This window comes from Polypterus senegalus, chromosome 10, assembly GCF_016835505.1.
Source record: "Polypterus senegalus isolate Bchr_013 chromosome 10, ASM1683550v1, whole genome shotgun sequence".
Classification (NCBI taxonomy): Eukaryota; Metazoa; Chordata; class Cladistia; order Polypteriformes; family Polypteridae; genus Polypterus; species Polypterus senegalus.
In genome coordinates, this window is record NC_053163.1 from 178,860,226 (window position 1) to 178,885,737 (window position 25,512).

Here is a 25,512-nt window from a genome sequence, read left to right on the forward strand (position 1 = left end):
CCTGTGGTATCCAGCAGGGTCTTGTATAAAAACTACATGTCCCATGACTCCCTGCTGGTCTTCAGGGCACCTCCATACTGCAGGGAGGGCTTCATCTGGCGGCCTGGGTGTATTGGCCGGGATGACAAGCCGGCAACATCTCACAACATGTACAACTTTGAGTGGTTTAATGAAATAACAATAAGGTGAAAACTATCACACTACAAGCATTGATGTCAAATTTACGTTAAAGGAGACGTGCCCCGTCATTCATCCACCTCTATACCTGGTCAATAAGTGGCACTGTATATTACCTGGACATCAAGGACAGAAAGGAGACATCGACAAGATTCTACTCCAAAGTAAAGTAATGCAAACTAAAACCCAAAAGCTCATCGGGCTAATTCAGTGTCATTGAAGTTCACGAGAAAAAGCACATGAACACGGCAGATACGGGCAATAGCCATCTACAAGGCACTTCAGCTAAGAATCGAACCTTAAGCTCAAGTGATTTTAAGGAATTACTCCAAGCAACGGCATCACATGACCCAGTGCTCCCCATCTAATCCGGAAAGCAGATTCATAGACGTTTTGATTTACCGCAATGGAGAATATCAAGACAGTCGAATAAAACCTTACCTTGCTCATATCATTCAATATTGAATTTATTGAATTCAATAAAAATTTAAAAAACAGGGTGGGACATAAAAATCTTCCATATTTAGAGGGAGAACTGTGTGGGCTGTATGGGGGGTAGGTCTCGTTCAGTAGTTTAGGCTCTACCATTTTAGGAACCCATCATTAATTGGAGTGGTGAACATCGGGGCTTTGTTGTTCAAGCATATTAGGAGAACAACCGTTCTGTGATAGTGACACAGAGGGTGTTCCGTACATGCTTCGCGCTCAGTCGAAATGCATCTGTACCAGATTGGAAAACGATTTTGCTATGGATTTCCACACTAAAAAGAAAATCACCTGGCACACCTAGGACAGAACATGTGTGGTTTCAAAAGGACGGGGCCACCGCTCACACACCACGACGTTCACTCAAAGTCTTGAGGGAAATGTTCCCTGGGTATTTAGTCTCTTTAAGGGGGAAACGTGTGGTGGCCGGCATGGTCACCAGATTTCCTTTGGGGATACCTAAAGGAAAAGGTTTTCAAACATCGTCCTCGATCTCTTGAGGATTTGCAGGAAAGGATCAGACAAGAAATCGATACCATTCCACCTGAGATGACCCGGAGAGTGATGGAGAATTTCCAGGAATGTCTTCAGCAATGTATTGCCAACGACCACCGCCATTTGTCTGATATGATTTTTACAATCCATTAAAACAAAACTGTTTTTTATTTACTTTTCAGAAATATATACAGTTTTTTTTTTTTCCAAGATAGCTTCGTTCATTTTAATACCCCTTCAAAATGTGGGAGATCTTTATGTCCCAACTTGTACAACAGAAAATAACTCAAACTCCAATAAAACTAAATTCAAACTCTAACATTTCAAACTCACAAAATTAATTATTTATATTCAAAAGAAAATCAAAAGATTAATAATAAATTAAATGAAAATCTAGGATAAAGTCCACACATGAAAAAAATCTAAAAACAAAACCCAAACAGAACTTTAATGGGCCAAAGGAGCGCAAAACTTGCAAAAGAGAGAAGAAGATATAAGAGCAAATGTCACAGCAATTCCTGATTGAGCATCTGAATGCCTTAAACACACATGAGCAGATTCTGCTCCAAAGTCACGTGTGCTGAAATCCAAATACACATCAGGCTGGGTGGCATGGTGGAGCAGTGGTAGCGCTGCTGCAACGCTGTAAGGAGACCTGGGTTTGCTTCCCGGGTGGAGTTTGCATGTCCTCCCCGTGTCTGCATGGGTTTCCTCCCACAGACCATGCAGGTTAGGTGCATTGGCGATCCTAAATTGTCCCTGGTGTGTGCTTGGTGTGTGGGTGTGTGTGCCAGGGTTTGTTCCTGCCTTGCACCCTTTGTTAGCTGGGATTGGCTCCAGCAGACCCCCGTGCCCTGTGTTAGGATATAGCGGGTTGGATAATGGATGGATGGATGGACATCAAGCTGATTCAGCGTCACGGGAAATGGATGAGAAAAACCATTCAAAAACAGCAAAAATGGGAAGTTTCCATCTTGAAGACACCTCAGCTAGGAACTGAACCTTAAGCTCGAGTGATTGAAGGAAGTACTTCAACCTGTCACATCGCAATACCCTCCTGTATGCAACCAGTGCTGTCAAACTAATCTAGAAAAAGTTAAATTAGCAGATTCATAGGTGTTGTGATTTACCTCAACAGAGAATTCCAAGACTGTCGAAATACACCTTATATTGCTCAAGTCAAGTCAAGTTGGGGAGCATGCACTGGTACACTGTGTTGCCGCACACACTACACAACGAAACAACTCGGGATACTGGTTTGCAACCCCCCAGGCAGACACGCGGTCCAGTCCCATCCTCTGGAAATGACCCTCTATCTGTCACAGCCAGGTGTTACATGGGCGACCCCTTGGCCTGGTCCAGCCACTCGGGTCCCCAACAATGAGGATCTTACAAGCCGGGTCACCCTTGGGGAAACACGCCACATGGCTGTAGTGCCGTAACCGACGCTCCCTCACAATGCAGGTAATGTGCCTCATTCGGGACTCCATTAGCAACCGCTCATTCAACACAAAGTCAAGCCTGCGGTACCCAAGTATTTTCCTGAGAGACACAGTACAAAAGGAGTCCGGTCTTCATCTCAGGTCACTGGATAGCGTCCATGTCTTGCAACCATATAGCAAGACAGGAAGCATCAGGACTCTAAAGACTTGGACCTTCATCCTTTTGCAGAGATATCGGGAGCACCACACACCCTTTTCAAGTGACCTCATGACCCCTCATGCTCTCCCAGTCCATCTACTGACTTCATAGGAAGTCACCAGAGACATGAATGTCACTGCCAAGGTAAGTAAACGTCTCAACAAGGTCGACACTCTCTCCGCAAACAGACACACTGCTGATGGCCGTGCCCAAGAGGTCATTAAAGGCCTGCATCTTGGTTGTTATCAGGACACTCAGACTCCTCACTCAGTCTCTCGAGCGCCCCGATCAGAGCCTCCATTGACTCCACGAAGATCACAACATCGTCAGCAAAGTCAAGATCTGTGAATCTGTCTTCACCAACAGATGCCCCACAGCAGCTGGACCCCATGACCTTGCCCAACACCTAGTCCATACAAGCATTGAACAGAGTAGGAGCAGAACACACCCCAGATGAACCCCAGAATCAACTGGGAAAAACGCAAAGGTCCTGCCTCCACTCTGCAGAGCACTCACAGTACCAGCCATGATATCCAGCAACCTTAAGGGGATCCCGCGAACCCTCAGGATGTCCCACAGGGCAGCTCAATCAACTGAGTCGAATCGACAAAGGCTGCAAAGAAACTCTGCCAATATTTGTGTTTGTGCTCCATGAGAACCCTTACCCTTACCTTGCTCGAAGCTTTTAATATTGAATTTATTAAATTCGATAAAAATTTTAAAATACAACAGAAAATAACTCAAACTCCAATACAACTAAATTCAAACTTCCAAAAAGTGCAAATTCACAAAATTAATATTTATTTATATTCAAAAGAATCTCAAAAGATAAATAAGAAATGAAATGAAAATCTAGGCTAAAGTCCATAAATCAAAATTGAGAAAACCAGAGAATCCAAAAAGGACTACAAACCTTACAAAAGGGAGAGGAAGAACATGAATATAAGAGAAATGTCACAGCAATGGTGCTCAGGCAGCAGGCATCCCTGATTGAGAATCTGAGAGCCCTAAACACACACGAGCAGATTCTGCTCCAAAGTCACGTGTGCTGAAACCCAAATGCACATCAGGCTGATTCAGCGTCACGGAAAATGGAGGAGAAAAACCACACGAACAGAGCAAAAATGGGAAGTTTCCATCTTGAAGGCACCTCAGCTAGGAATTAAACCTTAAGCTCAAGTGATTTAAGGAAGTGGATCAACCAGCCGCATCGCATTACCCTCCTGTGTGCAACCAGCGCTGTCAAACTAATCTAGAAAAAGTAAAATTAGCAGATTCATAGGTGCTGTGGTGGAGAACACCAAGACAGTTAAAATACACCATACCTTGCTCGAAGCTTTTAATACTGAATTTATTAAATCCAGTAAGGATTTCATAATAGAGCAGAAACTAACGCACACTCCAACAATTCAAAATTCAAACTCCAAAACTTCAAAGTCTATTTTCTGAGGAAGCTAAGGAGAGTTAACCTCCCGCCAGAAGCTGCTGGTCAATTTCTATAAATGCGCCATACAGACCATCCTGACTAACTGCATGACGGCCCGCTATGTACAACAGCTGCCCCTCGGCTGCTAAAGAAGCCCTGCAGCGGCTCGTAAAAGCAGCAGAGGTCATCATCGGCCCTGCAACTCCTGTATGGGACTCGCTGTGTGTGAAGGCCCAGAAACTTTAACAAGGTGAATAGTCATCTAAAGGTAGACCCTTTCGGTCAATCCCCCTACGCACAAACAGAATAAAAAACAGCTGTTTCACATCTGCCATCAACTTTCTGAACTCTGAATCTCCTCAGTCTGAGATTTTAATTGAAAAATCTAACTGAAAAAAATGTAATTGAATTTTTAATTGAATATGTGCAATAAGCTATATTGCTAATGAGCAATTACCACATGTCATATACAATATACTATTCATTAATAGGTGCAATAACCATTTATGCTGCTTTACACTGGGCAATAATAATCTGCTTATGTTTGAAAATATTTGACTTTTTTTACTTGAATTCTGCTTTAAAACTGTTACTTCTATGTATATATTTATTTATGTTAAAGAAATTTTCAAAGAGAAATAAGAAATTAAACAATAATCTAGGATAATATCAGAATCACTTTTATTCACCAGTGTTTAATGTTGCAGAATAGTACAATTATAACTGCCAGCCAGCCAGTCATTCTCTAACCTGCTATATCATAACTACAGGGTCACGGGGGTCTGCTGGAGCCAATTCCAGCCAGCACAGGGCGCAAGGCAGGGCGCCAGCCCACCGCACCATTTATAACTGAGATGTGCAAACGATGATGTGAAAGTGTGAGTGTATGCATGTGTACAGATATACAGGTACATATACACTGTACACACACAACAATAGCATTTATTTATTTCTAGAGCATGTTTTCATACAAATGGTGAAGCTCAAAGTGCTTTACAAGATGAAGAAAGAAAAGTTTATCTTCTTCTTCTTTTGGCAGTTTCCGTTAAGGGTCGCCAAAGCAGATCATCTTCTTCCATATCTTCCAGTCTTCTGCATCTTGCTCTGTTATAGAAACAAAAATAAGATTAGGCAATACTAAATGACAAAGATCAAGGTAAGGTCCGATGGATCCAGATGTTCCAGGAAAAAAACAACAAAAAACAAAATCTGCAGGGGTTCCAAGGCCACAAGACCACCCAGCCCCCAATGGGCATTCTACATAATATCAATGTTCTCAATCAGTCCTCATGGTTTTCAGGCTTCATGTGGAAGAATTAGATGATGATGGTCATGTAGACCTCTGGCCTTCAATCCTTCAATGTAAGGACATCACGATGCCCGCCCTGATCAGGTGGTGGTGACACAGATCACCACCACAGAAAAGTCAGAAAAAGAACATCAGAGAAAGAAGGGATTAGTATGGATTGCTGAGCTGTGATAAAAATGATAATTCAATGCACACCTTCATACAGTATATGACAGAACGCGTGAACATACAAAGAAGACCAGCTAAGTTACTGGTTTCAGTGGGCTATGGCTCTGGGAAAGAAACTATTGAGGTGTATGTTAGTTTTAGTTTCAATCCATAATCCATAAATCAAAATCCAGAAAAGCAGAGTGAAGTTAAAAAAAAAAAAACTTGTAAAAGGGATACAGTCTGAAAGGTAGAAGAAGAACACAAATACAACAGAACATGGCACAGCAGAAGAGCTTAAACAGCAGGCATCCCTGATTGAGCTTCTGAGAGCCCGAAACATGCAATTCTGTGGAAATAAACTTGTGATCTGAAGTCACAAACATAGCATAAGGTTTTACTAAGCCCCCAAAGAAACCATAAAGACAAACCAGGCCTTCCACTCACTGTCCCAGAAGAGGCTCACCTAAAATCAACCAGACCTCCAATCATTATCTGATGTCTTTACTGGAAGCAGGCCACAAAAATGAAAAGCTCGTGAAAGGGCAACCATAAACCTCTGACTTTGTACAATGAGTAAAATAAAAGTTTTCTTCCTTGGACACAAAATGAGAGTTCTTCTTTCCTTTGTAGCCCAATTTTACAAGACTGCATTCATGACATTTGACATACGCTTTTGAAACTGATGACACAATTTATATGCAATGTTGCAAATGCCAGGTCTCAGTCGAATATTACAGACAGAACTCAAGCAAAAGCCCCTAACAAGAAAAAGCACAACAAAAAAGGAACAACATAAACACACATTTAAATCTTTCAAAATCTCTCACTTTGTGAGTTAGAATAATTGTCAAGTTCTTGAGATGCTGGTTGGTGTTTCTCACCTTTGTTTTGCTAGATAAATATCTAACCCTTCATCCCTAAATCGTCATGTACAGTGGTGTGAAAAACTATTTGCCCCCTTCCTGATTTCTTATTCTTTTGCATGTTTGTCACACAAAATGTTTCCGATCATCAAACACATTTAACCGTTAGTCAAATATAAAACAAGTAAACACAAAATGCAGTTTTTAAATGATGGTTTTTATTATTTAGGGAGAAAAAAAAATCCAAACCTACATGGCCCTGTGTGAAAAAGTAATTGCCCCCTTGTTACAAAATAACCTAACTGTGGTGTATCACACCTGAGTTCAATTTCCATAGCCACCCCCAGGCCTGATTACTGTCACACCTGTTTCAATCAAGAAATCACTTCAATAGGAGCTGCCTGACACAGAGAAGTAGACCAAAAGCACCTCAAAAGCTAGACATCATGCCAAGATCCAAAGAAATTCAGGAACAAATGAGAACAGAAGTAATTGAGATCTATCAGTCTGGTAAAGGTTATAAAGCCATTTCTAAAGCTTTGGGACTCCAGCGAACCACAGTGAGAGCCATTATCCACAAATGGCAAAAACATGGAACAGTGGTGAACCTTCCCAGGAGTGGCCAGACGACCAAAATTACCCCAAGAGCGCAGAGATGACTCATCCGAGAGGTCACAAAAGACCCCAGGACAACGTCTAAAGAACTGCAGGCCTCACTTGCCTCAATTAAGGTCAGTGTTCACGACTCCACCATAAGAAAGAGACTGGGCAAAACGGCCTGCATGGCAGATTTCCAAGACGCAAACCACTGTTAAGCAAAAAGAACATTAGGGCTCGTCTCAATTTTACTAAGAAACATCTCAATGATTGCCAAGACTTTTGGGAAAATACCTTGTGGACTGATGAGACAAAAGTTGAACTTTTGGAAGGCAAATGTCCCGTTACATCTGGCGTAAAAGGAACACAGCATTTCAGAAAAAGAACATCATACCAACAGTAAAATATGGTGGTGGTAGTGTGATGGTCTGGGGTTGTTTTGCTGCTTCAGGACCTGGAAGGCTTGCTGTGATAGATGGAACCATGAATTCTACTGTCTACCAAAAAATCCTGAAGGAGAATGTCCGGCCATCTGTTCGTCAACTCAAGCTGAAGCGATCTTGGGTGCTGCAACAGGACAATGACCCAAAACACACCAGCAAATCCACCTCTGAATGGCTGAAGAAAAACAAAATGAAGATTTTGGAGTGGCCTAGTCAAAGTCCTGACCTGAATCCAATTGAGATGCTATGGCATGACCTTAAAAGGCGGTTCATGCTAGAAAACCCTCAAATAAAGCTGAATTACAACAATTCTGCAAAGATGAGTGGGCCAAAATTCCTCCAGAGCTGTAAAGACTCATTGCAAGTTATCGCAAACGCTTGATTGCAGTTATTGCTGCTTAGGGTGGCCCAACCAGTTATTAGGTTCAGGGGGCAATTACTTTTTCACACAGGGCCATGTAGGTTTGGATTTTTTTCTCCTAAATAATAAAACCATCATTTAAAAACTGCATTTGTGTTTACTTGTGTTATATTTGACTAATGGTTAAATGTGTTTGATGATCAGAAACATTTTGTGTGACAAACATGCAAAAGAATAAGAAATCAGGAAGGGGGCAAATAGTTTTTTACACCACTGTATAATATCACATATAGTCTTATAGCCTGCCCCATAGAAACACACCGTGGTGTGGCAGCCATGTTAGATCTACATTAAAAATCTTAAGTCACACTTCTACAAAAAAGGGAAAACAAATTGCATAAAGTGTGAAAAAACACATTCAGAAAGAGACAGTTGTATAACCATGTAAAGAACCTGAGAGTAATCATGAATATTTTCAAATTGAGAGAAAGAATGGAGCTTAGAATATATTAACAATTTTCCATCCATCCATCTATTATCCATCCCGCTATATCCTAACACAGGGTCACGGTGGTCTGCTGGAGCCAATCCCAGCCAACACAGGGCGCAAGGCAGGAACAAACCCTGGGCAGGGCGACAACCCACCTCAGGGCACACACCAAGCACACACTCGGGACAATTTATGACCGCCAATGCACCTAACCTGCATGTCTTTGGACTGAGGGAGGAAACCGGAGCACCAAAAACTAATATTCCTCTGTAAATGGCAGCACTTTTTAAGATCGATAGAGATACGCTGAGGTGGATTTATCAAGGTAGTAAAATCTCTTTATTGTTCAGGTAATTTCTCTACTGAAGTAACAGCATTACACTTTTAATATCAATAAGAATCATGGCAGTGTGCTCCTTTTTCAAAATATAAAATTTAACTGACATTTGGAGTTTATGTTATAAGATATATGGGATGATTACCTGGGGACTAAAGAAATCGCTAAGGATATAAAAGAGCCGTTCCAAAAACTCATTGCTTAATTAGTTTTATTTAAATCGAAAAATGAAGGAAACAAGAAAAAAGAATAAAGAAACTAATAAAGAATAAAGTCAACCTGAAACTAATAAAATATAAGTAAAGGAACAGAGAAAATTTTTGCAAAGTTAATAAAACACAAAGAACTGATCAAAATCAAAAAATCAAAAATTACAAACGCCAAAAAAATCAAAATCCAAAAAACGAAATGTGCAAAAATAACATTTCTGTAATCCAAAACCAAGAATACTGACGGCTGTGCCAGACAGAGAGCAAAGGGTGCTGAAGAACACAGCAGCTTAAGGTGAGTGCGAGTCTAACATAATCCTCTCAATCCAAATGACTGCACCACCCGGGGGGTCCTGACTGTTCACTGAAAATCACTGGGCGTGTCAAATATATCAAGTGAGCGGCAACTTTCTAGCACAGTCGCTTTCTGCCCTTGTTGTGACAGCCAATAATATCCATCCATTATCCAACCTGCTATATCCTAACTACAGGGTCACGGGGGTCTGCTGGAGCCAATCCCAGCCAACAAACCCTAGGCTGGGTGCCAGCCCACCTCAGGGCACACACCAAGGACAATTTAGGACCACCACTGCACCTAACCTGCATGTCAAACCCCGGGCAGGGCACCAACACACCGAAGGACACACACCCACATGGGGAAATTTAGGACCACCAATGCACCCAACCTGCATGTTTTTGGACTGTGGGAGGAAACACGGGGAGAACATGCAAACTCCACACAGGGAGGACCCAGGAAGCGAACCCGGGTCTCCTAACTGTGAGGCAGCAGTGCTATCACTGCGCCACCATGCCGCCTTAACAATTTTCTTTAACCAGAATGTCTATGTTGTCTGCACAGTGTTATAGTTTGGTAAAGACAGCAGGCAGCACACTCCAGTGAAGGCCAGTTGTCTAGTCTGACATGCCCATCGAGTCACTCAAACTAGTCTGCAACTCACTCGGAAAAGTTCAAACAATTCCGATTTTTTTTCTTTAGTCGTCGGGGGACTGTGTGCATGAGAGCCGACAACCAGTGAATGATCATCTGGAAGTCCAACACACATAATGGAGTGACAAGGAATGTTGGTGTTTTGGACCTCACATGCAGAAGAGAAGCTCAACTTTCTGAAGTTTTGTGTTTTATGTGGTACGACAAAAATAGAAATAAGAAAAAAATAATAGAATAGAAATAAGAAAAAAAAAAGGAGCCAAGGCTGCAACTGAACTTATCGTACATGTTAACCCTTCATATACAACTGACTTTGTCAGGCAGCATATTATTGGCCTACGGTGCTTTGTCGCCCTGCCCGGGGTTTGTTTTCTGCCTTACGCCCTGTGTTGGCTGGGATTGGCTCCATAAGACCCCCGTGACCCTGTAGTTAGGATATAGCAGGTTGGATAATGGATGGATGGATATTATTGGCTGTCACAACAAGGGCAGAAAGCGACTGTGCTAGAAAGTTGCCGCTCACTTGATATATTTGCCATGCCCAGTGATTTTCAGTGAACAGTCAGGACCCCCCGGGTGGTGCAGTCATTTGGATTGAGAGGATTATGTTAGACTCGCACTCACCTTAAGCTGCTGTGTTCTTCAGCACCCTTTGCTCTCTGTCTGGCACAGCCGTCAGTATTCTTGGTTTTGGATTCCAGAAATGTTATTTTTACACATTTCGTTTTTTGGATTTTGATTTTTTTGGCGTTTGTAATTTTTTATTTTTTGATTTTGATCAGTTCTTTTTGTTTTCTTAACTTTGCAAAAATTTTCTCTGTTCCTTTACTTATTATATTTTATTAGTTTCAGGTTGACTTTATTCTTTATTAGTTTCTTTATTCTTTTTTTTAGAATCATATTTTTTGTTTCCTTCATTTTTCGATTTTAATAAAACTAATTAAGCAATGAGTTTTTGGAACGGCTCTTTTATATGCTTAGCGATTCCTTTAGTCCCCAGGTAATCATCCCATATATCTATAACATAAACTCCAAATGTCAGTTAAATTTTATATTTTGAAAAAGGAGCACACTGCCATGATTCTTATTGATATTAAAAGTGTAATGCTGTTACTTCAGTAGAGAAATTACCTGAACAATAAAGAGATTTTACTACCTTGATAAATCCACCTCAGCGTATCTCTATCGATCTTAAAAAGTGCTGCCATTAACAGTGGAATATTAGTTTCCGGTGCTCCGGTTTCTTCCCACAATCCAAAGACATGCAGGTTAGGTGCATTGGCGGTCATAAATTGTCCCGAGTGAGTGCTTGGTGTGTGCCCTGAGGTGGGTTGTCGCCCTGCCCAGGGTTTGTTCCTGCCTTGCGCCCTGTGTTGGCTGGCATTGTCTTCAGCAGACCTCCGTGACCCTGTCTTAGGATATAGCGGGTTGGATAATAGATGGATGGGTGGACATCAAGCTGATTCAGTGTCACGGGAAATGGAGGAGAAAAACCACTCAAAAACAACAAAAATGGGAAGTTTCCATCTTGAAGACACCTCAGCTAGGAACTGAACCTTAAGCTCGAGTGATTGAAGGAAGTACTTCAACTAACACCGCATGCCCTGTGTTAGGATATAGCGGGTTGGACGATGGATGGATGGATGGATGGATATTAGTTTCCTCAAGTAAACGTCCATGAGACCCTTTTCAGTTTCTGAATTTCTCCATTCTGAATCACAGGATTATTTTCTATTCCAGTCTGATAAGAATCCTAAGCTTGTGAGGCGCAGAGGCCCATTATACAGCGTACATTGAGATCATGTGCTGTGAAACGAGGTGAGAGGAATTCTGGATGTCACTTAACCTACGTGTTAAATCATAACCTAATTTACACATTTGTTGACTCACTGTGCCAGAAGTCACATGTTGGCCTCATATTTAAATCTACTGTATCAATGACAGAGTAGGAGCAGCTGTTTATAAAGCATTATTTTAAAAGACACATTTTGTGGAGGAATTGATGATGTAAAATGACTCAAACCTATTTGAATAATTACATATTCTATTCATTAGAATGGTTTACTTAAAGGGGTAAAGTACTGGCAAGTGACGTGGGGGGAGAATAGCCAGACTTCAAAAGACAAAGCCGCACTGGTGAATGGAGTGCCAGTGAGTATGGGTATAAATGAGCCACAGGGGTGGTGTGCTCTATTTGTCTCAGTGATGCCCAGAAATTTGAATTTCATGGACACCAAAAATGTACGAAAAGTCACAGGAAGGAACATCAAGCTCCTTAAAGACTGAAACGTAGCAGCAACACGTTCTCTCTTTTCGAATGAATGAAACTCCGACCAGCAACTGAAGAACTCTTGTGTCCAATTCCATTTTTTCTGTAGGATTAGATGGAAAAGGTCAATATATGCATATGCACATTACAGTCAGGCAAAAGTCTTTTATGGGCAACTCAAAAGGAGCAGTTGAAATTGTCAAATGAATTTGACGTAACGGGCAAAGTGAAGTCAAGCGCACCAAAATTCTTGAAAAGAAACAACCAGAGAAAGAAGTTTTCACAAGCTTTACAATTAAAATAGTTTTAAATGTCCCATTGTTGCAAGCAGGGGGTGCTCACTCCCTGGAAATGAGTTCATTTGTGATTGCGGCATGTTGCTTAATCCGAATCTATATAGATAGAACATAAAAGACGATACACCTTCCTAGTGATACAGAGGTAAGAAATCAATCAATCAATCAATCAATCAATCAATCAATCAACATTTATTTATATAGCACATATTCATACAAAAAAATGTAGCTCAAAGTGCTTTACAAAATGAATAGAAAAATAGAAGGCACAATAAAAGATAAACATAAGTCAACATTAATTAACATAGAATAAGAGTAAGGTCCGATGGCCAGGGTGGACAGAAAAAAAAAAAAAACTCCAAAGCTGGAGAAAAAAATAAAATCTGTAGGGGTTCCAGACCAAGAGACCACCCAGTCCCCTCTGGGCAATCTACCTAACATAAGTCAAACAGTCCTCTCTGTATTTAGGGTTTTCATGGAAGGACTTGATGATGATGGTCACGTAGACTTCTGGCTTTCAGTCCATCATTGTTGGAGCATCAGGATGCTTTGAGTAGGTGGTGGTGGCGCAGGCCGCCACCACAAAGAAACCGGAAAAAGAAAGAGAAGAGAGAGTTGGGGTTAGTATGGATTTTGGAGCCACTGTGAATAATTATTATGAAGAATTGAACATACAGAGTATCAGGATTAAGTTAAAGTGAAGTTATGAGAAGGCCATGTTAAAGTAATGTGTTTTCAGCAGTGTTTTAAAGTGCTCCACTGTATCAGCCTGGCGAATTCCTATTGGCAGGCTATTCCAGATTTTAGGTGCATAACAGCAGAAGGCCACCTCACCACTTCTTTTAAGTTTAGCTTTTGGAATTATAAGGAGACACTCATTTGAAGATCTAAGGTTACGATTGGAATATAACGTGTCAGGGATTCCGATATATAAGATGGAGCGAGATTATTTAAGGCTTTATAAACCATAAGCAGTATTTTAAAGTCAATCATGTAGGACAAGTAAGTTAGCTTTGTTGAATGTACGCTTACACTGCAAATCATAACTCGGATGAAGCTCTTGGAGGGGAAGTCTAAGAAAATGTGGCAGTCATCAATCCTCCTTAAGTGTCTGTGTATCTGTGTCTCCGTCAGGTTGCTTTGTCTCAGTGTAATGTCATTTGGTGTGTGATTTGTGAAAGCAGTGCTAATGTTGGTGATGTGCCACCTGTTGGAATGAAAAATTCCATGCATTTTATTACTACAGGCATTGTAAAATACATTCCAATAGATGGTGTACTGTAAACCTTAACAACGAACATATCCAAGAGAGAGTAACTTCTGGATGGACAGAAAGCACCCACTTTAATCAAAGAGCAAGTGTCTGCATATCTGTGTGCCGGTTTGGTTGGCAGAGTCAGGAAGAAAATTTAGAAAATAGGCAAAACATGTAGAAGAACGGTAAAAAAAAAATCAAAAATGATCATAAAAATACCAAATAAATGTCTAATAAATAAGAAAATTGGTCTTGTTGGCCAATTTTGCTGTCTGACGTTACGCGCTGGCAACAACAGCACCGTAATTTCCTTGCACTTGCTCGGATCGCGTGAACAAGGCTCATAGCTGTAATATTAATGGCTAATAACTTTGCATGGTGGACAATGGATGACTGAAAATAACAATAAATCTACACACATGTTGGGAAACCAAAGCCCTGACAAGACTAGAGTAGAGTCGCAAAACCTGGTTAATGTAGTAACGGCCATTGCCACATTTTTACACTACAAGAGTGGTCACTTTAATGTGTGATGCCCACAATAAGGTCCGAAGAGGGAAAGGCCGTCGTGAGAGAAAGGGATTGAGTGTGTATTATTATACCACACCAAATGGACAACCCGTGTATCAAATGAAAAACATTGCGGTCTACGTTGATTACTTAGATTTCAGCCCATCTTTGAGATTAAACTCTTGCAAAGTTTGTAACCTGGATCTGTCTCCAAGCCTAATCAAAATACCAGAAGCCTAATTTGAAATAAAACAAACCCTAAATCAAAACCAGAAGATTGATAAACACAATGTGCACACCTCTAAACGTTTTTATCCAGAACTCTGATAACCAGAACGTTTTTGAGCTGACCTTTCTTCTCTGTCAGCATCACGGGTTGGAATCTCCGCCAGTCGTGCAAACTCCAGTCCACAAACTAAGCCTAAAATTAACAAAACGGCATAACGGATAACATCTTTAGATAAATGTTTTTACAAAAATTTGTAATCAGAATAATAGGTTTGAAAATGATCAAGAAAAATGAAAAGTAAAGCTGTAATGAAGATGAAATCATAATAACAACTGTCATCTGTCTTCATAAAACTGTGGACAGCAGATATGTTTGGAGGTTGCTGGTAGGCACGTCATGCCATCTGCAAATGGACAGTCATCAGACTGGGTAGTGTCATGACCCAGAGGTGTCGGTTTATTATCCTGATCTTTCTCTGTTTTTTATTCTTTTCCTAGGTCAACGTATTTCTGTCGTTTATCGTCCCGATGGTCATCATTTCAATATTGAATTCCATCATTGCCAATCAGCTACTGCAGATGTTTAAGCAGGCCTCCCAAGACAACAGAGTGTGTATCATCGGCGGCCATTCAACTGTGCTCAGTGCCTCAGTGGAGCCCAGTCGTGTGCAGTCCTTAAGACATGGGGTCAACATCCTGCGTAAGTGCATTCATACTGTTGATGTTCTTGTTTTTAATGTTGTGGCTGTCAGGACAGTAAAGAGCTTCCAAACATGCGACTGGACCAGGCAGGGTTTGTTGACCAAGAACTATCTGAGTTCATTGAGCCAAGAGTGAACAACAAAGGTTGTCTTTTAAAAGGAAGGTGGCCAAAATAATTGATATACATTGGAGAAAGATCACTTGGTGTTGAGTGAGGAATTTGAAAAGCTTCTTGCATGGAAAGAAATTGAACCTCGCCTCACCAGAACAAGTACAGTATGTGTACGCTGTCACTTACATACATACAGTTTATTTTTGTATAGCCCAAAATCACACAGAAAGTTCTGCAATGGGCTTTAACAGGCACTGCCTCTTGACTGCCCCCCAGCCTTGACTCTCTAAAAAGACAAGGAAAAACTCCCAAAAAAAACCTTTGTAGGGAAAATTAGGGAACTATACTATAATCAACAATAATAATCAATGCAATAATCACAATCAATAATCTTCCACACCTTCCAGCAGCTCAGTCACCCTTCCTCCCAACTTCCCTCCCAAGAATCCTTCATAGTCCATGACCCGCAGGTGTTTCTGTCCCTTAGTCCACGTGACTTTATAACACTTCCAGGTCGGGTGAAAACTCTTTCTTTTCTTCAACTCGGAAGTACTTTATTTCTTCCGTCCTCGTGACTGGGAAGTACTTCCGGGTTATACTGAAAATATAAATCATTGAGCCTCCCTGCAGCGTCCCCTGGAGGCCCCCAGGGTATCCAGCTGGGTCTGGGATGTAAAACTCCACTGTCCATGATGCCCTGCTGGAACTTGGGGCACCTCCATATTGCAAGAAGGGCTCCACCTGGTGGTGTGGGGGTATTGGCCGGGATGAACTGCCGGCCATATACCACAATATATATTGTGAAGACAGAAAACTCAGAGAAACACATAAAGGTTTGGGACCCGGTCCCATGTACTGAAGGTCGTAAGGAGTTTGTCTTGTAACAGTAACAAACATTTCCATGAGACAGCATTTGATGAGTTACAGAACACTTTTATAAGGGACAGACAGGAAATGACAGTGATGATTGACATATATTGGCTGAACCAGAGGGAATAAGGAGGGATGAGGGCAGAAGTGATGTAATCTGGTGGGCACTGGAAGTGAGATCAAGGAGTGATGTTGCATTTTCGATACCCGGAAGAGGACTGTGCTGTGGATGGATTTTTAATGGAGTTCCGAAAGGTACGTCTTCTAATCATTGTTTTTCCTGGAGAACAAGAGAGAGAGGCATTAGCGTTAAACGTTAAATCCCCCCGGTTGTCGTATTCACGCTGCGTCGGACCTGTTGGCTGTCCTCTACTCACACATGTGTAACAATATATACTCCGCAAAAAAAGAAACGTCCTCTGACTTTCAACTGTTTTTACTTTCAGTAAACTTAATGTGTAAATATTTGTATGAACACTAAAAGAGTCAACACCATAAGACATAAACTAAAAATGTTTCACAATGTGTCACACCAGCTGCTTGAAGTACTGCAGTGCATCTCCTCCTCATGGACTGGACCAGATTTGTCAGTTCTTGCTGTGAGATGTTACCCCACTCTTCCACCAAGGCACCTGCAAGTTCCTGGACATTTCTGGGGGGAATGGCCCTAGCCCTCACCCTGCGATCCAACAGGTCCCAGACGTGCTCAATTCCTTCGACGATAAACACGAATCCGTCCATCACCCCTGGTGAGACAAAACCGTGACTCATCAGTGAAGAGCACTTTTTGCCACTCCTGTCTGGCCCAGTGAAGGTGTGTTTGTGCCCATAGGCGGCGTTGTTGCTGGTGATGTCTGGTAAGGACCTGCCTTACAACAGGCCTACAAGCCCTCAGTCCAGCCTCTCTCAGCCTATTGCGGACAGTCTGAGCACTGATGGAGGGATTGTGTGTTCCTGGTGTGACTCGGGCCGTTGTTGTGGCCATCCTGTACCTGTCACGCAGGTGTGATATTCGGATGTACCGATCCTGTGCAGGTGTTGTTACACGTGGTCTTCCACTGCGAGGATGATCAGCTGTCCTTCCTGCCTCCCTGTAGCGCTGTCTTAGGCGTCTCACAGTGCGGACATGGCAATTTATTGCCCTAGCCACATCAGCAGTCCTCATGCGTTCCTTGTAGCATGCCTAATGCACGTTCACGCAGATGAGCAGGGACTCAGGACATTTTTCTCTGGGTGTTTTTCACAGTCGGTAGACAAGTCTCTTTAGTGTCCTGCGTTTTAGAACTGTGACCTTAAATGCCTACTTTCTGTAAGCTGTTAAGGTCTTAACGACCATTCCACAGGTGCATGTTAATTAATTGATTATGGTTAACTGAACATGCATGGAAAACATTGTTTAAACCCTTTACAATGAAGATCTGTAAAGTTATTTGGATTTTTAAAACATTATTGTTGAAATACACAGTCCTGGAAAAAGGGACGTTTCTTTTTTTGCTGAGTATATATATAGACATAACATGCAAATTAATTATTAAGCTACAGTTCCTTTGTGCTACTGAGCTCCTTAAATGGATAACAACAATTTTAGCTTTCAGCAAGTTTCTTGTTTAGTATATTTTGCTCTTTCTCGTGGAAACCCCAACTGCAATTTAAAATGCACGGACCGGAGAAATTGAGTTCAGACGTTTTAGGACGAAGCCCTGTGGGTGGAGCCTTTGCAGCACGGGATTTTTCTGCAACTCACTACACACTTTTTAACGGGTTGTCCCCTGGCATGTATTCTCAGTTGAGAATGACGTCTAACCAAACTAAGACTAAGTTTTACCAGATAAAGAAACTCTAAATAGATTATTAAGTATCCTTTCACATTTTTGCATAAATGCAACAAAAAGGTTGCAAGTTTCAAGAATGTTTGCAAGTGCAAGCCTTAGATGAACCCACTGACCTGACGGGTAACAACTCTTCATTACATTCCACTATGTTTTTGTGTCAAGTGAATTGAATCCCAGAAGAATTATAGTCCTCTGCGGTGGAGTAAAACCAGCCTGGATTCATCTTGTTGAGAATGCACTTGAATCCTTCGGGATTCCCTGCCAAGAACACGTCTCATGTTAGGTTGATTTATTGATGCATTCTATGTAATTTAATTGATGTACAGATTCTGGGAGTTGGGACAAGTTGCTGTCAGATGAAATTTTCTCTCATGGATGTCCTAAATTGCTGACCACATACTAAGCTATGGGCAGGCACTAAATTCACCCATGAGGTCTAGGCCCCTATTCAGAAATAATCAAGAGAGTGTAATTGGTGAAGTCATGGAAGAGTGCAGCTGTACAGACGAGAAGCCGCTTCTATTGGATGTACTGTATAAATGCCTATATGTGTGTGTGTTTGCCAGTATATAGCCAGCCAGCCATTCATCTTTTCACAGACCTGCAGAGGTGCTTATCCTGACAGTATCAGGTTTAGGACAATAAAGAGTACTGGATGGCCATTCCACTTGCAGGACCCACTTACATTACAACCTAAACCTAAGGGGAATATTTATTTATTTTTTGCATATTACTGCTGAACTGGACTCTGACTTATCGACCTCCAATTTTGATGCATGTGATCTGGAGATCGAAAACAAAAGTCAGGTACCTGCATCAGCTGATTGGTCCCCCACCGATCGTGCCGCTGACATGCACCGTTTGCCCTGATTGGACTACACAGATTGAGATCCATGGGACGCAAGCTGGCTACCGGGCGTCACGTGCTGGTGGACACTACGGATTACCAGCGACTCAGCCACTTCATGCTGTTTGTTTCTTTCGGCTGATGAGTGATGAGACACACAGCTATGAAAGAAGTGTGTGAGTTTACATACTGTAGGGGCTCATGGAACATAAAACTGAGGGATATTTGTCATAAGTAAGTATTTTATCTTGATTTGTGCGTGAAGTCATTGCTTTGTGTGCTTTGTAGAAAGCTGAGTTTTTTTTGGAAAAACATTCAACCCTGGGACAAAAGGAAAAATAAAATTTAGCAAAGGACCAGCTTGACTCACCTGCCGTCCTGGTGTTGCTTAGCCATTGTGTTCTCACGGAGAACAGCGGTCTAGTGATAACCACACAATGTTATTAATAGGTCTAACCTTCAAATGAACAATGTACCAGGCAAGAATTGAAAGCAAGGCTTTCAAGAAACACTCTAATACAAGTTTTAAATACGGAAAATGTATTCAGTTGAGCTTTTGAAAAGTCATTTCAAGTGGCATTTGAATTTTGTTCATGGTTACTCCAACTGACAGTCCTTTACAGCGAGCTGCATTTCCTGCATCAAAATGCAATTGCATTTACTAGAATGAGAATCAGCCACATGGAGAAGGGATTTCTTTAGAAATGGTGAGCATGTATGTCACAGTACATGATATTCATAGTTACCCATTCTCTGTCCTAGCCCATCCTAGTGCAGGGTTAAAATGGAGGCATGGGTTTAAAAGTCTCAATCACATAGGATGAAATCAGAGAACTCTAAAAAGACATGGGGTCAAACTGGAAATGGAATTGTGAGACTTTTGCAAATAAATTAAAAAAATCAAAAAGTGAAGAAGTATCTCATTTCTGTAGGTATTCAGATTCTGTGGAACTCCAATTTTTGCTCGGATGCATCTCGTTTATTGATTTATCCTCAAAATGTGGCAAACGGAATTTGTCGGACAGTTTAAATGAGAAGTCAAGCAAAATGACACCTTTCATTGGCTTAATAAGCAGATTCCAATAAGCAAGCTTTCGAGGCAACTCAGGCCCCTTCTTCAGGCAAGATGTAATGACATCCGGCACTGCTGCGAGTGGCAGCCTTTTCAGCAGCTCCGTGTACGACTTTTATTTTTCTACCCTTTCCTTTACAGTATTTTACTGATCACTCCTATCACTTTCTTTTATGTGGACTCGTTCCCTGGACACTTTTTACTACTTTTACTACTTTACTACTACTTGGACATGGATTTTTACACGCCGAGACTCGTCTATTCAAGTAGTCAACTTCAAGCGCTGAGAACAAATGCCCATTCCAGTGTGGTTCACTATTTACCTGACGAGGTAAGAAGGCAGTGTCGTGGCAGCAGAGCCGAAGCTAAGCTAAAAGTGAAGCGACTTGCAAGAAAGTGGCGTTACAAGCCTTCGGTGCCTTCTGTGATCATGGGATTAAATCTGAAAATCCCCTTGGGTGTGAACTTCCCCTTGGGATTAATAAAGTATCTATCTATCTATCTATCTATCTATCTATCTATCTATCTATCTATCTATCTATCTATCATAAAGTGCCTTTCTATCTATCTATCTATCTATCTATCTATCTATCTATCTATCTATCTATCTATCTATCTATCTATCTATCTATCATATAGTGTCTTTTATCTATCTATCTATCTATCTATCTATCTATCTATCTATCTATCTATCTATCTATCTATCTATCTATCTATCATGAAGTGCCTTTTTATCTATCTATCTATCTATCTATCTATCTATCTATCTATCTATCTATCTATCTATCTATCTATCTATCTATCTATCATAAAGTGCCTTTCTATCTATCTATCTATCTATCTATCTATCTATCTATCTATCTATCTATCTATCTATCTATCTATCTATCTATCTATCTATCTATCTCAGAAACTGGAGTTCCCTGTGTTTATATAGACACTAGGACACTATTTGTAAAAAAAAAAGTGTAAATGTTTGTGATGTGCCATCAGTTGGGTAGACAAATGCAATGCATATGTCTCTGTCATATGCTATTTGGTATGGAATTTGTAAAAGCAGTGTAAGTTTGGGATGCTCCACCTGTTGGAATGACAGAGTTAGCAACTGGACGGACACATAAATAAGATAGCTGTCCTTTTATTAAGGTGAACTAGCTGTGCTTCCTGTCAAAGACGGGCTGAAATCTAAATAGTCAACACAGACTTGAGTGCTAATGTTTGCAGTGCACCATCTATTGCAGGGGTGGGCAAAGTCATTCCCGGAGGGCCGCAGTGGCTGCAGGTTTTTGTTCCAATCCATTTGCTTAATAAGAAGCACTTATTGCTCAAGTAACACTTCTGGTTCACTTTAGTTGTCTCACTGGTTAACATTTTGAACCCTTATTGCTTATTTTCATCTTAAACAGCTATATTGTTGTTTTTTACTTGCTCTTTATTAGCAATAAGATACAAATGACAAAAGAAACCAGCGTTTCTCCATTTAGCTTGTTTTCATGTATTTATCGTGTACTATTTGGTTTAATTAAATACTTGGAAGGAAAGTGAAGAAGAAAAAGCGAAGCACTGAGAATTAGCCTTCAAATCATTTGGATGATATCCATAGAAAGAAAAAATTAAATATAGGATATGAGAATGACCTGACGTGGCAGAGTTAAAGCACTAGCAAGCTATGAAATTTAATTATTGACAAGGATTTTTTTTTTAATTAAGCAACTGGGTTGGAACAAAAACCTGCAGCCACTGCAGCCCTCCAGGACTGACTTTGCCCACACGTGATCTATTGGAATGTACTTGGTAACGCATGCCATAATAAAATGTTTTGCATTTGTCATTCCAACAGATAAATGTCTGTGATGTGCCATCTGTTGGAATGACAAATGCAATGCTGATGTCTCTGTTATATGTCATTTGGTATAGGATTCAAAAAAGCAATGTTAATGTTTGTGATGCGCCATCTGTTGTGTGACACATGCAAAGCATATGATTTTGTTATATGCCACTTGGTAAGGGATTCGTTCAAGCAGATTTAATGTTTGTAATGTGCCATCTGTTGGAATGACGAATGTTGTGAGTTTTATTACTAAAAATTTTTGTGATGCACCATCTTTTGGAATGACAGAGACATAGTCACTGGACAGACACACTGATGTTTATCCTTTTTATTACGGTGGATTATTGTCACATGTGCAATGTATGCAGTGATCCACATGCAACACATGGAAAGTGTTTAATAAGTACAAACTTCCATTGTGTATCTCATCTTCCATTTTCTTCTACACTTTCATATGGATGTTGTTAGTAAGATATCTAGTGTTGCTTGAATGAGAAAATTATCAAAAAGGTAAAAAGTATTTCCAAATTATGTATTTGGTAAAGTTTGTTATCCTCAAACATGTTGCATTTGGCAGTTAACTATTGTTAGTGTTGGAAGCTTCTTTGTTGTCCTCTTGGTTTTCACTTCTGGTGCTAAGAACCCCAAATTGCAATAAACACCTCGGGCAGCAGAGGGCCAGCCGACAGTGAGTGGAATACGTGATGGACAAGAAGGTTCAACCTAACAGGCGAGAACTGAGCTCTGATTTCTATGTGGCTCAGTGAATAGAGCAGAGTGGAGGGCACTGTGGTATAGCGGGTCCAGGCCAGTTTTAAATAGATAATCGCCAAGGGGCGTGGTAGTTCGGCCAGAGAGGTTCGTGACTACGGGCGGTCCTCGCTTAAGTGCACAGGTGAGGAGTCGTCTGCATCTGTAATTAATGCCGGGAGCAGCTAATCGCCACACCTTATGTATAATAGGAGCGTGAGTGTGGAAGGGAGAGAGAAAAAGAGAGAAAAAAGGAACGGAGGTTAAGGAAGAAGCAGCTGGAGGTGAGGGAGCTGCTGTGTGTGAAAGAGAAAGCGAGCGAGTGTTGACTGGGAGCTGGGAGAGGTGAGCTCTAGCGGGGTGTTTGCCCGCCACTCGGGGGCCGACAGTAGCAGTCGCTCTGGATGAACGCTTGTATGGCGCAGGAGTGACCGGGAGAAGGTTGGCTCACCGCAGTGAAGGTAGCAAGAGTTGGAGATTTGGAGTGGATCCACAGCGTGAGCGTCCTGGCCGTTGGGGGAAGCCAAGTCTTGGTCTGGCAGGGGCTGAACGAAGCCAGGGATTGGGAGGCCACCAGACCAGTCGAGTGAAGAAGGTCAGCTGCAGGTAGGGTGATTCCCCTGGTGAATAGCCAGCATGGGAGAAGCAGTGGAGTCGCCAGTAAAAGAAGGCACTGGGCTTTGTTTTAAAAGACTGCTTCCAGCCATTGTTTTTAACCTCGTTTTTATGGATCAATTTATAAGATTTTTATCCTCCACGTTTTTCACTGTACTATTTATTTGAACGCAGTTTTTGGTTTGTTGATTTTAATAAAAACACTTTTGCACTTTTTGCACCATCCCCTTGCTTCATTGTGTCTCGCGGTCCAGCTCATCTGTGACATTACCAACGGTGTCGGGTTCGAGAGCTCCCCAGAAGCCAGATAGGAGCGTGGAGCTGAACCTGCATTGTCACAGGCACCCTGCTATTTGCTCCAACTCCAAGACTCCTAATGAGGGACAAGACCAAAAGTTATTGGCCTTATGGTGACAAGGGCCTGTGCCTAGAAAAGCATACTGGTGCATAAAGAACAAGCTGAGATTGTGTCTTATAGATGTAGAGATGAAAGAAAGCTCTCTTATAATTAATTCCATCAGTAGATATTTTCTAATTGGAGAATCATCAGCATTAGTTTAGAAGAATCTGGTGGAGGACTGAGGACAACATGGGAACCAGACAAGGCAGGCAGTAAAGAAGTGACCTGAACCGAAATTGAAATGAAAGGCCAGTGGCCTGAAGAGTTTTAATTAAATGACAGGGTGAGCCACACAGCCTGTTCCAGACGTGCCTGGCGAGCATCCTGTCCTGTTTGGAAAGATTATGAAAGGAATCTGCTTGGATAACAAATGAATTCCTGTTGAATTAAAAAAAAATAAAATGAAGACAGGCGTCTTCCTTTTTAATGGAAACAGACACAGCACCATCATCCAAGGGGATGACTCACTACGATAAACTTAACACTCGCACACGTACTCGGCCTATAAATAAGGCTCATCACGAGAGCGTGGAATTTCCTCACCGGCTTTTAGGAAGGATTTTATTCTCATAGGGGAAAATGGGGGGTTGCTTGTTTTCATTTTTGCCTTTTTTTACAAGAAATAAAACGGTGAAAAGCCTGGTTAACAAATGGTAACAAAATTTAAAATCCATCAGCCATACCACGTCAGAAGAGGTCGTCCACCTGAAGCTAAGCATGGTCAGGTCCAGCCAGTACTTGGATGGAAGACCACCTAGGAAAAGCTTGGGTTGCTGCTGGGAGAGGAGCTGGTGAGGCCAGCAGGGGGCTGCTCACCCTGTGGTCTGAATGTGGATCCCAATACAGTGATGGGGACACTGTGCTGTAAAAATGGCTCTGTCATAAAACTGGGATCTGGACTCTCTGTGGTCCACAGGGGTCAGTGCTAGAGCCGCTGCTATTTTTAATATATATAATGATTTAGATAGGAATGGCGTAGTGCCTCGCAGTTAGGAGACCCGAGTTCACTCCCCAGGTCCCCCCCGTGTGTGGAGTTTTCATGTTCTTCCTGTGTCTGCGTGGGTTTCCTCCGACAGTCCAAAGACATGCAGGTTTGGTGAATTGGCAATCCTAAATTGTCTCTAGTGTGTGTGTGTGTGTGTGCCCTGCCCGGGGTTTGTTCCTGCCTTGTGCCCTGTGTTGGCTGGGATTGGCTCCAGCAGACCCCTGTGACCCTGTGTTAGGTTATAGCGGGTTGGATAATGGATGGATGGATATAAGTAACAAGCTGGTTAAGTTTGCAGATGATCCCAAGATAGGTGGATTAGCAGATAATTTGGAATCTGTTCAATCAGTACAGAAGGACTTGGATAGCGGACAGGCTTGGGCAGATTTGTGGCAGATGAAATTTAATGTCAGTTAATGTAAAGAATTACACATAGGAAGTAATAATGTTAGGTTTGAATACACAAGGGGCGGTCGGAAAATCAAGACTACACCTTATGAGAAGGATTTAGGAGTCATAGTGGACTCTAAGCTATCGACTTCCCGACAGTGTTCAGAAGCCATTAAGAAGGCTAACAGAATGTCAGGTTATATAGCGCCTTGATGTGTGGAGTACAAGTCACAGGAGGTTCTGCTCAAGCTTTATAACACACTGGTGAGGCCTCATCTGGAGTCCTGTGTGCAGTTTTGGTCTCCAGCCTACAAAAAGGACATAACAGCACAAGAAAAGGTCCAGAGAAGAACGACGAGGCTGATTCAGGAGCTACAGGGGATGAATTATGAGGAAAGATTAAAAGGAGCTGAGCCTTAAGAGTTTAAACAAAAGAAGATTAAGAGGAGACCTGACTGAAGTGTTTAAAATTATGAAGGGAATTAGTCCAGTGGATCGAGTCTGTTATTTTAAAATGAGTTCATCAAGAACACGGGGACACAGTCGGAAACTTGTTAAGGGTAAATTTTGCACAAACATTAGGAAGTTTTTCTTTACACAAAGAACGACAGACAC

The 25,512-nt window shown here is 41.6% G+C and overlaps 1 protein-coding gene across 1 annotated transcript in view; it reads left to right on the plus strand.

Annotated features, from left to right (window-relative positions):
* Positions 1 to 25,512, plus strand: part of ntsr1 (neurotensin receptor 1 (high affinity)) — a 283,148-nt gene that overhangs the window by 160,732 nt on the left and 96,904 nt on the right. The window contains exon 2 of the mRNA XM_039767851.1: positions 14,990 to 15,191. Coding sequence (XP_039623785.1) covers positions 14,990 to 15,191 — 202 coding nt within the window. The remainder of the gene's footprint in view (positions 1 to 14,989; positions 15,192 to 25,512) is intronic.